This window comes from Pristis pectinata, chromosome 15 (assembly GCF_009764475.1).
Source record: "Pristis pectinata isolate sPriPec2 chromosome 15, sPriPec2.1.pri, whole genome shotgun sequence".
NCBI lineage: Eukaryota > Metazoa > Chordata > Chondrichthyes > Rhinopristiformes > Pristidae > Pristis > Pristis pectinata.
In genome coordinates, this window is record NC_067419.1 from 2704023 (window position 1) to 2720599 (window position 16577).

The 16577-nt window shown below is 42.1% G+C and overlaps 1 protein-coding gene across 1 annotated transcript in view; it reads left to right on the forward strand.

The window, feature by feature from the left end:
* The window catches only part of LOC127578524 (thromboxane-A synthase-like), a 163310-nt gene that overhangs the window by 119896 nt on the left and 26837 nt on the right, over positions 1–16577 (forward strand). The window contains 1 exon segment of the mRNA XM_052030664.1: positions 7833–7960. Coding sequence (XP_051886624.1) covers positions 7833–7960 — 128 coding nt within the window.

Below are 16577 nucleotides of genomic sequence, written 5' to 3' on the forward strand. Positions count from 1 at the left end.
ATAACTGTCAAAATTAACATAGCCCCTCCCTAAATAAATGCCAAAATTAAGAGCCCCTCCCTAAATGAATGACAATTAACAGCCCCTTCCTAAATAAACCAGACAGAACTAAATGATCGCTAAATTAACAGAGCTCCTCCCTAAGTGAACTGGACAGAATTAACAGAGCCCCTCCTTAAATGTACAAGACAGAATTAAACTGGATAGAATTAACAACTCCTCCCAAAATGATAGACAGAATTAACGGAGCCCCTCCATAATGAACAAGACTGAAAACAAAGCCCCTCCCTAAATGAATTAGACTGACTGAGCCCCTATCTAAATGAACTATACAGAATTAAGAGCCCCTCAGTAAATGAACCAGACAGAATTAATAGAGCTCCTCCCTAAATGAAGCCTATCCAATCAGCGGAGAATTAATCTGTATAAAAATGTGAATAAGCCCGGCCCTTCCTCAATGAACTGCAGATAACTAATTAAGCCAACCACGGACACATCCCCACCCAATTTGAACAGCATAGAATCATCTAAAGTTTTCACCAGATGACAGTAGATGATTAAAAGTACAAACCCCAAATGAAAAGATCATTATTAAACTAACACCTCCCCTCCCTAATTCGGTACACAATTAACAAAATCCCTCTCAAAACAAACAGCAGTATTGATTACATACTTCCTGAAATGAACAGTACACATTTAATAGCACTCACCTTGAACAGTATAGAATTTTCAGTGCTACCACATGAACAGAACTGATTTAGCCCGATCCCTTCATTATGTGAACAGTACAAAATTAAAAGTTTACCCTTCCAAATAAGAGTTTAGAATTAAAAGTGAACTTCCCCTCCGAATGAAAAAAACATATTTAACCATACTCCTTTTTATGTGAGTGGATTAGCACTGCCCTTCCCTACAGATCGTTGCAGAATTAATCCTGTTCGTACAGAGCTAACAACAGTCCTCCCAAAGTGAAGAGTACTGTGAGCTTATCCTCCTGTGAACAAAACAGAATCAGAATCAGATTAATTATCACTGACTTATGACGTGAAATTTGTTGTTTCGTGGCAGAAGTTCACTGCAAAGACATAAAAATCTCTAAATTAAAAAAATAAATAGTACAGAAAAAGGAATAATGAGGTAGTGTTCATGGGTTCATGGAATTCAGAAATCTGATGGCAGAGGGGAAGGAGTTGTTCCTGAATCGTTGAGCTTGGGTCTTCAGGCTCCTGTACATCCTCTTTATAGACTTTATGATGCCCACCCATATGTAAATAGCAGAGAATTGACAGTATCCATCTATCAATTCAGGACAGAATTAATTGTGCACATGAATGGTGTAGAAGATACTGTATTTGGAGATTACTGTATTGAATCAGAGACACAGGAGATTCTGTAGTTGCTGGAATCTGGAGCAATACACACAAAATGCTGGAGAACTCCAAAATAAACAGTCACTGTTTCAGGTTGAGATTCTTCATCGGGACTGGATGTAGGCATCAGGCAATCCTGATGAAGGGTCTCGACCCGAAACATCGACTGTTTATTTCCCTCCATAGATGCTGCCTGACCTGCTGATTTCCTCCAGCACTTTGTGTGTATAGCAACAGTATCAAATCAATAGGGCACTTCCCAACATGATCAATACAATCACCCATCCTCCGCATCATTTGAACAGTGCAGCATTGTACTGTTCCTAAACAAAGAGTACAGTTCAAAGTAGCCCTGCCTAAATGGACAGTATTGAGTTCGTAGTGCCCCTCCCTAAAAGTGTAGGACAAAATTAATCGTGACTCTCCCTATTTGAACAGTGCAGAATTGCACCTCTGTGGTGCAGGAATGTCTCAATTTATGAACATTCAATTTGTACATTGTTGTTATCATGCTTTAAGTTACATGTTCCTAATTTATGAAGCTTTCTCCTGTATAATCCTGAAATTAACAGTACACATTTAATATTGCCATAGTAGTAATGGTACACATTTCTCCTCTGTAAAGTTAAGGGGCAGAGAGCAAGAGGTTAGACTGATATTAGCAATAAGGTCCTATTGAAATGTCAGCAAAGGTCGATATCCATTAGACTGACAGCTGCATGGAAACAGACTGCTGTTTGTGACACAAGTACTAAGGAACCACTGTGGACACAATCTCCCAGTTCAAGGGGCCTGGACCCCTCTTCAGTGAATCAGAGCAAGGTTTTTCAGTCAAAGTAGTCCACAGCCTATTGGCATCATTGACACAATTAGCTTTAGAAAATACGTCTTACCAATGGAAGTGCAGCATCTGTTACCAAGGGCAGAGATTTATAATAGAAAGAATTGCGAAAGGGTTAAGAATGCCGTTAGAATATCAAAACCTAAGGCAAGCGACACCGTGTTTAATGATGACTTAGGAAAATGCGAGGTTGTTGTGCAGAAATTTGAAAGAAGATGAGGAGGTGTGTGTGATGGCTTTTCTGAAAACGCTGATGACGTGCAAGGCCAACCATGGCGAGTATGAACATTTCAAGAAGCGTGCGTTATACTCGCTTTGCGGGGGAGGTAGCAGGAGCAGATAGTGTGGCAGCAGAGAGCTTTCAAATGAGCTGAAGCAAATCATCAAGGAAGGTCGCGACTCATTTTTGGAGAGGATGCCCTCATACATATTCATCTTGAGGCATGAGAATTCCAGACTTCAAGGAAAAGATCGTCTTAATCTTCTCCTTTGAGGCAATGCCGAGTGTGACTGTAAATTTAAGCCTCTCTTAATCTATCACAGGGAACCAAAGATATTCAAAGGCTAATCTTCAGGTGATATAATGAACTAACAAAAAAGGCCCGGATGATGGTGCTGCTCTTCCAAGATTATAATGTGTTCTTTCTCTTCCCCTTCATCGAATGGTATTATGCATGGTATTACCTGGACAACAGAGTCTTGTTCATTATGAGTGCCCCTGACCATTTGGTTTACATCAAGGATGCAGCTGATAACATCCAGGTAGTGTTTTTTCCTCTCACTAACATCACTTCATTGTTCATCCCATGGACAGTGGTCTTGGGATTATGTAACCCATGCAACGGTGAATGGTGTATTGGAGGCAATTAATGGCCAGGATGTGGACATGATCCCCATGGGTTTTCAAACCTGAAAAATCTCCAAGGTTTGGCAAATGAAGCTGGGTTTGACGAAACAGACAAAGTTGATGTGGACGAGTTACTTCACATGGTCAATGAGGATTTGTTGGAGACAAAGCAAACGGGATTACAGGAAGACCCAGAAGCCACCAACGTAAAACTACCAAAACCGTCCACCACGAAGGAAGCATTTTGGCCCACCAAGTCCATGCTTGCTCCCAACAATGCTACCCCATCTGTCCGTTTTCCCACTCCTGATTTTCCAGGTAGCCCTGCAACCTATTTCCTGTCACATGCCCATCTACACGACACAGTCATGGGGAAAATGTGCACACTCTACACACACTCAACACCCGAGGTCAGGATTGAACCTGGGTTCCTGGAGCTGTGAGACAGCAGTACCAAATGATGTGCCACCACGCAGTCCTCCTATCCCTCAATCAAAAGTACAGGGATAACAGTCTCCTCCCTTTGTCAGCAGTGCCAGTTTGTGAATTAGCAGTATGAAGTAGTACTGATATAACAGTAATCCTTCAATGATCAATATGTCCTCCTCCCTAATTTACAGTAGTAAATTTGCAGTAAACAATGAAGAATTGCTGCTCTTCTGTATGAACAGTAGATGATAAATGGAACACACTTTTTAAAACAGAAATATCCTTTTTTATAAACTGCTTAATTGACACTGCCCTTTGCCTAATGAATAATGCAGAGGGAACTGTTCTTCTCTGTATCTACAGTATAGAATTGCCAGTGCTCTTCCCTGTTTGAACTGTATAAATTCTTTCCCTTGTATATAAAGAGTTTGCAATTAACAGTGCCCACCCCTAAACAAAGTGGAAAAATTAGCCAAGGCCTCATTAGCAGAACAGCGCAGGTTAACTGTACCCGTCCCCATAAATGAATAGTACAGAATTAACAGTGCCCCTCCTCAAATCAGCACTATAGAATTAATGTTATCCATTCCTATTTGAACCGTGCCCACCATAAATAAACAATACAAAATAACATTGGCTTTCCCTATACAAATCTTGATTAGTTGCAACAAAAGTTAGCACACTTCTGTCGACCCTTCTCCTCTGGTCAACCATTGCATCAGACAAAGGACCACTCAGCTGAATTGTGCTTTAAGGGTTTTTTGTTACTACTCATTACTCAACTTAAATAATTCTACAACCTAGTACTCTTCTAGCACTTTTCTCACAGAGAAACTGGCCAGGTGCTCTTCTTCATTGTGGGCCAAAGGGCCAGTTCCTGTGCTGTACTGTTCTATGTTCTATGTTCACGATGGTTTGTCTCAAGATTGCTGCTTAAGTGTCCAATGTCCTTTTATTATGCTTCTTCTCCCCCCCCCCACCCATCCTGCTCCCACCCCAGGAACTTTCCACTGCCCCCGCCATAGGTGCAACACCTGCCCCTACACCACCTCCTTCCAGGGACCCAAACAGTTCTTTCAGGTGAGACAGAGATTCACCTGCGCCTCCCTTAATATCATCTGCTGCATTCGGTGCTCCAAGTGTGGCCTCCTCTGCATTGGTGAGACCAAACGTAGACTGGGTGACCGTTTCGCAGAACACCTGCGCTCTGTCCGTAACCGCGACCTGCATCTCCCCGTTGCCGGTCACTTCAACTCCCCCTCCCACATTCTCACTGATACGTCAGTCCTCGGCCTCCTCCACTGCCAGAAGAATTCCAAGCGCAGACTGGAGAAACATCGCCTCTTGTAACATTGCAGCCTAACAGCATGAACATTGAATTTTCCCAATTTAAGTAATCCCCCTCCCCCCTCCACCAAGCTTCTTCTCTTCTTCCCTTTCCTAGCCTTTTTTACTACCTTTTTTTTCCTTTCTCTCCTTACCTAATAAACCAATACCTTTGACCCATCCCCCGGTGGATCTGCGCTCCCCTCCTCCCCCGCACCTGCCTATCACCATCTCTTACCTGCATCTACGTATCACCACCTTGTGCCCACCCCACCTCCCCTCTTTTGTCCACCTATCACTGCCCTGCTTTTCCCTCCTATATATTGGACTTCCCCTTTTCCTATCTTCAGTCCTGAAGAAGGGTCCTGACCTGTAACATTGACTGCCTGCTTTTCTCCACGGATGCTGCCTGGCCTGCTGAGTTCCTCCAGTGTCATCGTGTTTATTTCTTCCAGAATGCTTGTTGATGTGCCCTTTTGCAGGACCTTCATGATCCAAGGGTTGTATAAACAGGACAATCTGTTCTGTTATTCCTTTTCAGACTTCTGATTGAAGATCCTTCCAACCACAAAGGTTTAAGTGATCCTTAGCACCTAAGAGCAGTTAAATCAGCAGTCTGGTTTTACTTCCTGGACTAGGGCTCACAATAGGGTTGGCTTCTTTTCCAGCCATGCATTGTGGAGGTTTACCTGCTGGCTACACTCCTGTAACTGGCACTTCAGAGGTGATATTGGAACAGTGCTGAGAGAGCCCTAAGTCTGCCATTGGATGATTCATGGGCACTCATAAATTCAGCATGTGCTAGATAGCTGAGCTTTTACTGAGAGAACGGAGTACCTCCTCTCCACTTGGACATTAAATGAACATTACAGAAGTATCAGGGCTCTTCCTTGTATATAGAGTGCAGAATGAATGGGATTTATCCCTCAATGAACAGAGAACCAACAGACTACCTTTCTATTTGAATATAGAGAGTTAACAGCATCCTTTTAAGATGAACAGTTTTGAATTAAGGGTGTCCATCACTAAATGAATTTTACAAAATTAACACATCCTTTCCCAAACAATCAGCACATACTGTAGTACCTTAAATGACCTGAACAAAATAACATTGCTAATCCTCACAGGGACAATTTAGGAATAACCACACCCCTCTCTAAATTAACTCGAGAATGAATTGTCCTTTCCTCAATGATTAGTCAAAAATTATCATTACATCTCCCTACTTAAGCAGGACAGAATGAAGAACGCTATCCCATTTAGATTTTACAGAACCGTACCCCTCCCTAAATCAATAATACAGTAAACAAGGGAGAGGTACTTCATTTAAGGAGGGGTACTTTTACTCTGTGGTCATCGGTTAGGGAGGGATGTGTTAATTTTGTAAAATTCGTCTTGTGATGGACACCCTTAATTCAAAATTGTTCATATTAAAAGGGATGCTGTTAACTTTATATATTCAAATAGAACGGTACTCTGTTGATTGTCTGTTCACTTAAGGACAAACTCCATTAATTCTGTTCTCCACATAAAGGGAAGGGCCCCGATAATTCTATAATGTTCATCTAGAGAGGGATATAATTCTGTAATGTTCAAATGGGGAGGAGGTACTTAAGCAAAACAGTACTCTCTCTTATTTGAACGAAGAACTGTCGAACTGTACTGCTCCCTAAATGACTGATAGTTCCGTGGATGTTATTGTTGCTTTTCTATGGGTGTCATTGCCAACGTTGCATTTAGTACATTAGCGGCCTCCAGAAAATCTATTTGTCCAAACATACAATGATGCTTTTTAATTCAAAAGTGTTCAATCCATTTAATTTCCTCACTCACAGGTCTCAATACTTTCATTGCTCAGCTCACATTCAAACCTTGTGCCATATTTATCATTAAAGTACTAAATGCTCATGTTACTAGACTAGTAATTTAGAGGCTAGTCCAATGACCCAGAGAGTACAAGATCATATCTCACCATAGCAGTTAGAGAACTGAATTCAGTTAAAGAATCTGAAAATGAAGCTGTAACATTTATAAAGGTGATGATGAAGCTGTCAAAAAATCTCAACCGGTTCACTCAGTGAGAGAAGGAAACCCACCATCCTTACCAGGTTTGGCCTACACATGACTTCAATCCCACACCAATGTGTCCTGCTCAACGTATTATTTTTGAGCAAAGAAGTGACATTGTCAAAGGCCTATGCCGATGCAGAAGTAACAAGAAGACATTAGTGAGATTCCTTTGTAGTTTACAGGCATACCTGCTTGGGGAAAGGTATTGCAATCTTGTTCCAGAATACAAAGGGGTATGTATACCTCAGACAGAACCCTACCTCAAACATAAGAATGCTGATGTATCCTGGCTTTGAAGCCAACACTTTCCCATTCCCTCCTCTTCCATTTTTTCCCCCGTATACAGAAGGCTTTAGAAATTTTTCATACCATGTCTATCTGCTTTTGTGAGTTTGAGGTGCAGAGTCCATCTCCTTCCATTGAGCTGTTATGTAATGGTCATTTCTCCATCCAGTTTACCCCATTGGTTTTCCATTGTCAGATTAGGGCAGCACCAATGCACTTCTTCCCAGTGTAATCCTGAAGTGCCAGGACAACTGCACAAAATTCAATTAATTATCACAACATTATCGGCTTTGATATAGGTTATAAACTTTGTTCAGATATTCCAGTGAAGCTTTTCGCAGTTAAGCTCCTTTTCAATGCAACCAAAGATATTCAACTAATCACAGTTCCAAATGATGTTTAGCAAGAAGGCCAAACGTCATTGTTTCTGAGTGGTTGTCTACAATGCTACTCAAATTTCTCCCTCAACTCCCTCTCCTTTGGTAGTTTCCTCTCTCCTGTGGGTCAAAATTCACATTCAATTCTCCTTTACTGATATTTGCGGCAACATAGCCCTGCAGAATCAATACCTTAAGAGAGGGGCAGACGTGGGGGGAAAAGTTCCTAGTGGAGGAAATCCCTGGTATGTGATTATAGGATGACATTTCTACTGTCTCTTTTTCAGTAAGATTCCCCTGGATTATAATGTCAGTTTGGCCTTTTTTCCTGATGGGACCCTAGATAAGGTGAACAAGTTTTTCTTCCGAGTGAATAAAGATATTATAAAGCAAAGGGAACAGCGACCTGTGGACCATAGTGAAACCCATAGTGAAACTTCTCAAATTGTCCTCCTGTGATCTGCTTGTGAGCTATTGGCATTCATTTGCTGTACTATTACAATTCAGTTTACAAGAGCTAACCATTGTATTACTCTTTCATCTCCTTTCACCTCACTGTCATGGAGACAAAAGCATTGCATTCTGGAACATGCAAACAGCAACGGGCAGTTCATCCCTGGAGCCTATGCTTCCATTTGATTCGCTGACCGGTAGCTTGACTCCAGTTACCTGCCTTGGATCCTTATACCACTACTATGAAAATCTAATTTGAAATTTTCAATCACCATCCCAGCCTGAGCAGTCTCTTGGGAGATAAGTTTCAGACTTTTGCTATTCATGACACTACTGTTTCCTGGCATCACCTCTAAACACACTCCCTAATTATAAGCCTTTCCCGCTGTGCAGTCCAAGATCAAATCTCCATCAAATCCTTTAAACATCCAAAACATCCTTTAATCTATCTCCAAGGGTCTGAAAACCTATTCTATGTAACCTAACCTCATAACTCAAATTTTTTTAGCCCTGATATCAAACTGGTGAGTCTGTGCTCTAGTCCCTTCCTAGGGTGTGGTGTCTGGAACCGAGCGTGATACTCCACATGAAGTTGAACTAAAGCTTCATATAACGGTTGGAGGACTCCAGTCTTTTGCAGTGGGTCGCTACAGATAAAGTTCAACCTTCCAGTAACTTTTATAATGTGACTGAACTGAGCCACACTGAAGCTGTAGCTGGGAGAGGTAAAAGGTCTTTGTTCAACACAGCAGATCTTCTGGAGTGAATCTAGCTCTCCTCTCCTCACACAATGTTTTATACGTATTGAACAACAATAAATGAGTAACTACAGTTTCAATGGCCATAATCATCTACTTAACTTTAACATTTTGAATGTAGACAGGTAATTTGCAGAATTACATACTTACAATGGTAGCACATCCCAACTAGCAGAATCGCTTTGAATATTCAAATACCGGTGGCTGGTCGAAAAGCCTCTGAGCACAAACTCCAGACACCCAAAGTATACCCGACCCTTTCTGTTACAGAGTTGAGGGATGACTCCATGAAAATACAAATAGCCAGAATATTAGGTGACAAAATAGACGTGTCCTGAACTGTGTATTAAGTGGCAGGGGTATGTCTTCAACAATCTAGTAATACAGGAGATGGCCATTTAACGCCCTGCCTGATCTCATCCCGAAGTTTTCAATCAGCACCAATTAACATGAACATTCGTTTACTGTCTTCCCCTGTGTAGCTTCAATAGTATAGAATCAGAATGTCCCACACCCAGTGATTGGTTTTGATGGCCTTAAAGTATCAGTTGAAGTTAAATTGTGAACCGGTTTTATTTCATGGTTCTCATTTTAATGTATATCTGCTATCCATAATTTCACAACTCCAGAATAATCCCAAACAGTAATGAATGCTGCATCTGTTTGGGCTTTTCACGGGGAGGAGGACGGTGCCAAACAAATCTGAAGTGGAATAATAGAATGGGTAGGTAAGGGGTAAAGGATAAAGCTCTCTTTAGAGATTCAGGCCAAGGTCTTTTGTTAGGGCAGAATCGAAGTAGGTTTAGATTCCATCTCTGATGAATGACCTGAAAAGTTAACTCTAATTCTCTCTCCAGAGATGCCAACTGACCTGCTGAGTATCTCCAGCATTTTCTGTTTTTCAGGTTCCATCTGAGTGTATATAATTGTCCTTGGGATTGGGATTGGTATTGGTTTATTATTGTCACTTGTACTGAGGTACAGTGAAAAACTTGTCTTGCACACTGATTGTACAGGTCAATTCATTACACAGTGCAGTTATATTGAGTTAGTACAGAGTGCATTGATGTAGTACAGGTAAAAACAATAACAGTACAGAGTAAAGTGTCACAGCTACAAAGAAAGTGCAGTGCAATACGGTGCAAGGTCACAACAAGGTAGATCGTGAAGTCAGAGTCCATCTCATCGTATAAGGGAACTGTTCAATAGTCTTATCACAGTGGGGTAGAAGCTGTCCTTAAGTCTGGTGGTACGTGCCCTCAGGCTCCTGTATCTTCTACCCGATGGAAGAGGAGAGAAGAGAGAATGAGCCGGGTGGGTGGGGTCTTTGATTATGCTGGCTGCTGCACTGAGGCAGCGAGAGGTAAAGACAGAGTCCATGGAGGGGACGCTGGTTTCCGTGTTGCTGCTGGTGATAATGATGTTGAGTGCTGTTCAGGGCACTTAACTACGTAGTCAGTAAGTGCCCTGTAATGAACACTAACTATATAGTTGGTGCAGAATCTGTGCGAAGAGCTTAGGTAAGGATTATTAAGGCCAGCTATAAAGTAAATAAAACCTCCTCCTCATAGGAGAGCTTCAGTCACTTCTCTTGTTCTAACGAGGTTTTACCAAGAAGCACAGGGGAAAGTCTGATTTTTTTTTTGCCTGGGTGACCATACTGTTCTAAAAAAGCCACTGCAGAATTCTGAATGAAAATACAAAATTAGTGAGTGAATTAATCAGCAAAAGCAACAAGCGTTGGAAATTTCACAAGAAAAGGCGTCGTTGCTGGAAGCACTCTGCAGTTCACGTGCAGGGCACAAGATGTGAGGGCTTTAAGGAGAGCTTTACCCCCTCCTTCCCCACCTTTCTACTATTATCGTAATGTTAGCCATTTTATCTATTAATCAGATTGAACGAGGATGTGTCTACAGCGTTTTGTGGTGGATATCACACTCCTGCTATTCCCCCATGTGAAGAAATGCTTTTTTTTCATTTCTCTCTTGAAAAGCCTGACTCTGATTTTAAGGGTATGATCATATGCTACACCTCCATCTATAGCCCAAAGGCCCCTTGTTGATTGCCCTCCCTCCTCATTCATGCCTATCATAGCTCTAGTATACCTAGTTTATTTTCCATCTTGACTGGCCATAAAATGGATCTCATCAAAAATCCTGTCATTTCTACTGTACATCCATCAGCCCTGTGCTCATGAACTATAGCGGCTCTTGGCCTGGCGCTACTGAGAATCCTCATGCTTGTTTTCAAGCCCCCCCCCCCCCCCCACCCCTGGTCCTTGCCTTTCTTCAACACTTTGACTTCTGTGTACACGTTCCACCAGGCCAGTTTTTGATCAATCCATGACTGGTGGCTATGCCTTGAGCTGCCTCTGTTGCAATCTCAAGAACTCTCTCTCCAAACTGCTCCATGTCTTTTTTCCCCATTTAAGGCGTTCCTTGAAACCTACCACTGACCAAGATTTTGGTTTTGGTTCCTAAGATCTATGTTTATTTAATAACCCTCCTGAAAACACACACTAAAGGTAGAATTGATAGCATTTTGGATGAGATCAATTTTATGGTCAGTCAAGTACGGTAAGTATAAGATATAAGTATATGAGAGCTAATATAGGCATGGATGAAGAGGGAGGGGAAGGAACAAGGGGACTTTTTCTATTGATGGAGAAGCACAAGTGTAAGTGTGTTGATATAGAACAAAAATAGAAGAACCTTCATCAGAATTGAAAAGGAGACAGAAAAAAACTCATTAAACTGCAGGGAGGGTGAGGGAGGGGGGATATCTCTGAGGCTGAAACCAGTTCAACCTGAAACATTAACTCTTGTTTCCCTTCCCACAGATGTGGTCTGACCTGCTGAGTAATTCCAGCACTTTCTGTTTTTGTTTTAGATTCCCAGCATCTGCAGTTTTTCTTTATTTTCACTTTGTTGAAATAGAGTTTTGTTGAAGTTCCCTCCCCCCATTTACCCTGATAAGTTTTTATAGAGGACGGTATCTACTTGAGTGCTATCCTCATTGCCATTGCTGAATTTCACAGTCTTTCATGTTGAGAATTAATTTACATTTCAGGTTCGGTGATGTCGGATCCGGTTATTTTTGAATCCGCAGGTTCTTTCAGGAGTCAAGGAGTGAGTTGAAAACAACTTGGTGCTTCACAAATTTTTATTGAAAACGTTTAAAACAAAGAAATAGTCACAGAGCACATGCCACTAGCTTTACCACTGGGAGATGAACCAAGACAAAAGGAACTAAAGATGAGCTAAGGCCGGTGGGGGGGGGGGGGGGGGGGGGGGGGGGGGGGGGGGGGGGGGGGGGGGGGGGGGGGGGGGGGGGGGAGTTGGGGGGGGGGGTAAAGAGCAAGAGAGCGATTAACAAAAAGTGACACCTTTTATACCTGAGATAAGAGGTACTCCTTAGCTAACAATAGTTCAATCAGGAAACCTATTAGATACTTGTGGCCAAACCAACCAATGAAAAAACACATATTCACCTGATGGACGAACCAATAAGCTAGGAAGTGGTCATTCCTCGTGCAGCCACTTGAGGTGTATTAAACACTATAGATGTTAAAAAACTGCTTAAAACAGTCAAACCCAACAGTGACAACGGCAAGAACATTGCAAGTTGTTGTCTATTTTGCGTTAATGTTTTGCGAATCAAAGTTGAGAGATGTTACTGCAGGGGAATTGAGGACCTTCTTTCATCAGGATCAAAATCTCCAGTAGCAATCGTGCATCATGCAAGGCTCCAGGTTCTCTGCTCCAACTTTTTCCTGTACCAGCCGTCAGTGTACATCAACCAATAACACTCATGCCTTTAGATCCAACAATTATGGATTCAGATCCCACTGCAGACAAGATCTGGGCTGATAGTAGTGCAGGGAATAGAAACTAGCCATGCAAGCTAATTATAGAATTATAGAATCATAGAACAGTACAGCACAATACAGGCCCTTTAAACCTTGCCTAAGCCTATCTAACCCCTTCCTCCCACATATCCCCCTATTCTAAATTCCTCCATATGCTTATCTAACAATCTCTTGAATTTGACCAATGTACCTGCCTCCACCACCACCCCAGGCAGCGTATCCCACTTTCTGGGTAAAAAACCTTCCTCTGATATCTCCCTTGCTCTTCCCACCCATTACTTTAAAGCCATGTCCTCTTGTATTGAGCATTGGTGCTCTGGGAAGGAGGCGCTGGCTGTCTACACTCTCTATTCCTCTTAATATTTTGTACACCTCTATCATGTCTCCTCTCATCCTCCTTCTCTCCAAAGAGTAAAGCCCTAGCTCCCTTAGTCTCACCTCATAATGCATCCTCTCCAAACCAGGCAGCATCCTGGTAAATCTCCTCTGCACCCTCTCCAACAACTCCACATCCTTCTTATAATGAGGCGACCAGAACTGGACACAGTACCCTAAGTGTGGTCTAACCAGAGTTTTGTAGAGCTGCATCATTACCTCGCGGCTCTTAAACTCGATCCCACGACTTACGAATGCTAACATCCTATAAGCTTTCTTAACTACCCTATCCACCTGAGGCAACTTTCAGTGATCTGTGGATATGAACCCCCAGATCCCTCTGCTCCTCCACACTAACCAGAATCCTGCTATTAATTTTGTACTCCACCTTGGAGTTTGTCCTTCCAAAGTGTACCAGCTCACACTTCTCCAGATTGAACTCCATCAGCCACCTCTCAGCCCAGCTCTGCATCCTATCGATGTCCCTCTGCAACCTTTGACAATCCTCCACACTATCCACGACACCATCGACCTTTGTGTCGGCTGCAAACTTGCCAACCCACCCTTCCACCCCCTCATCCAAGCCATTAATAAAAATCACGAAAAACAGAGGTCCCAGAACTGATCCCTGCAGGACACCACTAGTCACAGCCCTCCAGTCTGAGTGCACTCCCTCCACCACAACCCTCTGCTTTCTACTGGCAAGCCAATTCTGAATCCACACGGCCAAGTCTCCCTGGATCCCATGCCCCCTGACCTTCTGAAGAAGCCTACCATGTGGAACCTTGTCAAATGCCTTACCAAAATCCATGTAGACCACATCTACCGCCCTACCCTCATCAATCTGCCTGGTCACCTCCTCAAAGAACACTATCAGGCTATTATGCCATTCATTCGTGTCATTGTTGATCTAAATTCTAAGTCCCTTCATGTGATTTGATTCTATTATCCCTAATTCACTTGGCAAGCAAAGATCTGTCAAACTCACATTTAAAACTGTTTGTGCTCACAGCTAATGCTTTTGTGGGTGAAAGCTTCAAATCAGTTACCTTTTGTGTAGAACATTTGCTAATTCTTCTTGAATAGCTTTGAAAGAAATATTTTTTCTGCTGCTGGGAGATTATCGATCTATTCATCCAGTTCTAAAAGTCTTCATCATATTGCCATTTAACCTACATGCTGAAGAACACGCTTAGTTAATACATTGTCTGCTCATGGTCTGAAATTCTGGTAACATTCTGGTGAATATACCACTTCCCTAAGGCCAATGCATGTTTTCTAAGGTATGGTGTCCAGTAATGTACTCCAGATGTGGCCTTGCTTATCTGGAGTGAAATATTCTCCCTTTTAAATTCTAGTCTTCTGGTTATAAAGACTAACATTCCTTCAATTTTTCTTGCAACTGATTTTCTTTTCATACCACTCTTCATAGCTTTCCATTCTTTTAAAGCAAAATTGAGGGAGCACTGTACTGCCAGAGGCCACACCTTTATATGAAGTGTTAAACTGAGACCCCATGTTCCTTCTCAGGAATGCATAAAAGATTGTGTTATACTACTGGAAGCAAAGCTGTGCAGTTGTCTGCAATGCCATGGGTCAATTACCAGAACTGATATATAATCACTCTCTTGTTTGCAAAACTGCACTGTGAAAAATGGCTGCAAGGTTTCTGATAATAGAGCAGGTTATGCTGGTCATAGGTACTTCCTTTGCTGTAAAAAGCTTTGCAGAGTTGTAAGGTTCTGTAAAGCACTATAAGGATTTTCTTTCCACGAGTAATTTGTTAATCTGATGTCAATGTACTCAAAATTCTTCTCAAAAGATAAGATAAAACAAACAAATCTGTTAAAGGTGGTTGTATGCAGAATGACATGCTGTCACTGATATATTTTATAACATGAAGTGCAATTGATTGTAGATCTATGGTCTATTTGTATCGTACTAAGACAAATGTGAGGCTAACAAATTGTTTGAACGAAATGTTCAAAGCCAGGTGGTCCAGGTTTGCAGCGTATGGCTGAAGCAGTAGGGTAAGCTGTAGCTGGAAGGTCACATCATCAGACAAGACTTCAGATGCTGGAATCTGGAGCAGAAAGCAACACATATTCAGGGTAGTCAACAAAAATAGGCTGTGGAGTCCAGTGGCCTTAAAAGAACAGCAGCTACAATGACCCTGCTTACAGGAATGTTAACCTGTTTAGTCACCAGAAGACATTAGTGAGTTGACTACTGAGAAGGAGTGACCTAGTCAGTGAAGAGAAGACATACATCACTGGGTCACCGACATATTGACCACCAAGACAGTATGGGTGTGCAGGCATAATTTTGTGACTTAGAGAGAGGTTGTAGTATTAGGTATTAACTCAAGTAATTCACAACTCAAGTAAAGAAAGATCATCACAGAGTAAGAAATTGTTTTGTTATCATGTATTAAACCTCTGGCGTGGATTCTTGTACAGCAAGTAGAAGTTCAATTCCTGTTTATTGTAAATGTAGGCAAGTTTAGTGGAGATACTTGTCCTACACAGGCACCTTACGTTAAGCTGGACAGCAGTACATCTCAAAAAGAGATGGTAGACTTCTGCCTCCTGTGCAACATTTCTTTCATCTGCCATTGCTACACCAATCCTAACTTGCATTTATAAAGTGCACCTAATGCCGAAATATCCTAAGGAGCTTCACAAATAGTGTTTTGGTATGCTTCCTGTTACAAGGCAGAGCAAAGGAACTTTGTAAGATCACTGAGGCTGTTTGGTTTGAGGGACAATGGCAGGCTTTTTGTGGGGGCATTATCTATTCTGTTCCTTATCCATGCGCTTTTACGAATAGGTGTTGGTATTGGTTTATTATTGTCACATGTACTTAGATAGAGTGAAAAGCTTTTGTTTTGTGTGCCATCCAGGCAGATCATGCCGTATACAATTACATCTATGTAGTAAAATAAGAATGCAGAATATATAGTTTTGCAGTTACAGAGAAAGTGCTGTGCAGGTAGATAAAGTGCAAGGGCCACAGCGAGGCAGATTCGGAGATCAAGAATTCATCTTTTACCATATGAGAGGTCCGTTCAAGAGTCTGATAATAGCGGGATAGAAGCTGTCCTTGAGCCTAATGGTATGTGCTCTCAGGCTTTTGTTTATTCTGCTCAATGGGAGAGGAGAAAAGACGGAATGACCAGGGAGGGAGAGGTCTTTCATTATGTTGCCTGCTTCCCTGAGGCAGTGGAAAGTGTAGACAGAGCCAGTGGAGGAGAGGTTGGTTTGTGAGATGGACTGGGTTGTGTTCACAACTCTCTGCGATTCTTTGCGGTCTTGGGCTGAGCAGTTGACATACCAAGCATGCATCCGGATAGAATGCTTTCTATGGTACATCTATAAAAATTGGTAAGAGTCAATCGGGACATAATGAATGCCAAAGGAGGAAGGAGCAGAGCAGAACCACAACAGCTTTGGGAAGAATAGGAGCTCGGGGCTAGAAATGATGCTAATGTAGACCATGTTGTCATACGAGTTGGGTGAGTTCAATGAGATAACTAGACCTGGAAAATGAAGCATGGCAGAGAAAAGTCAACAGAGTAA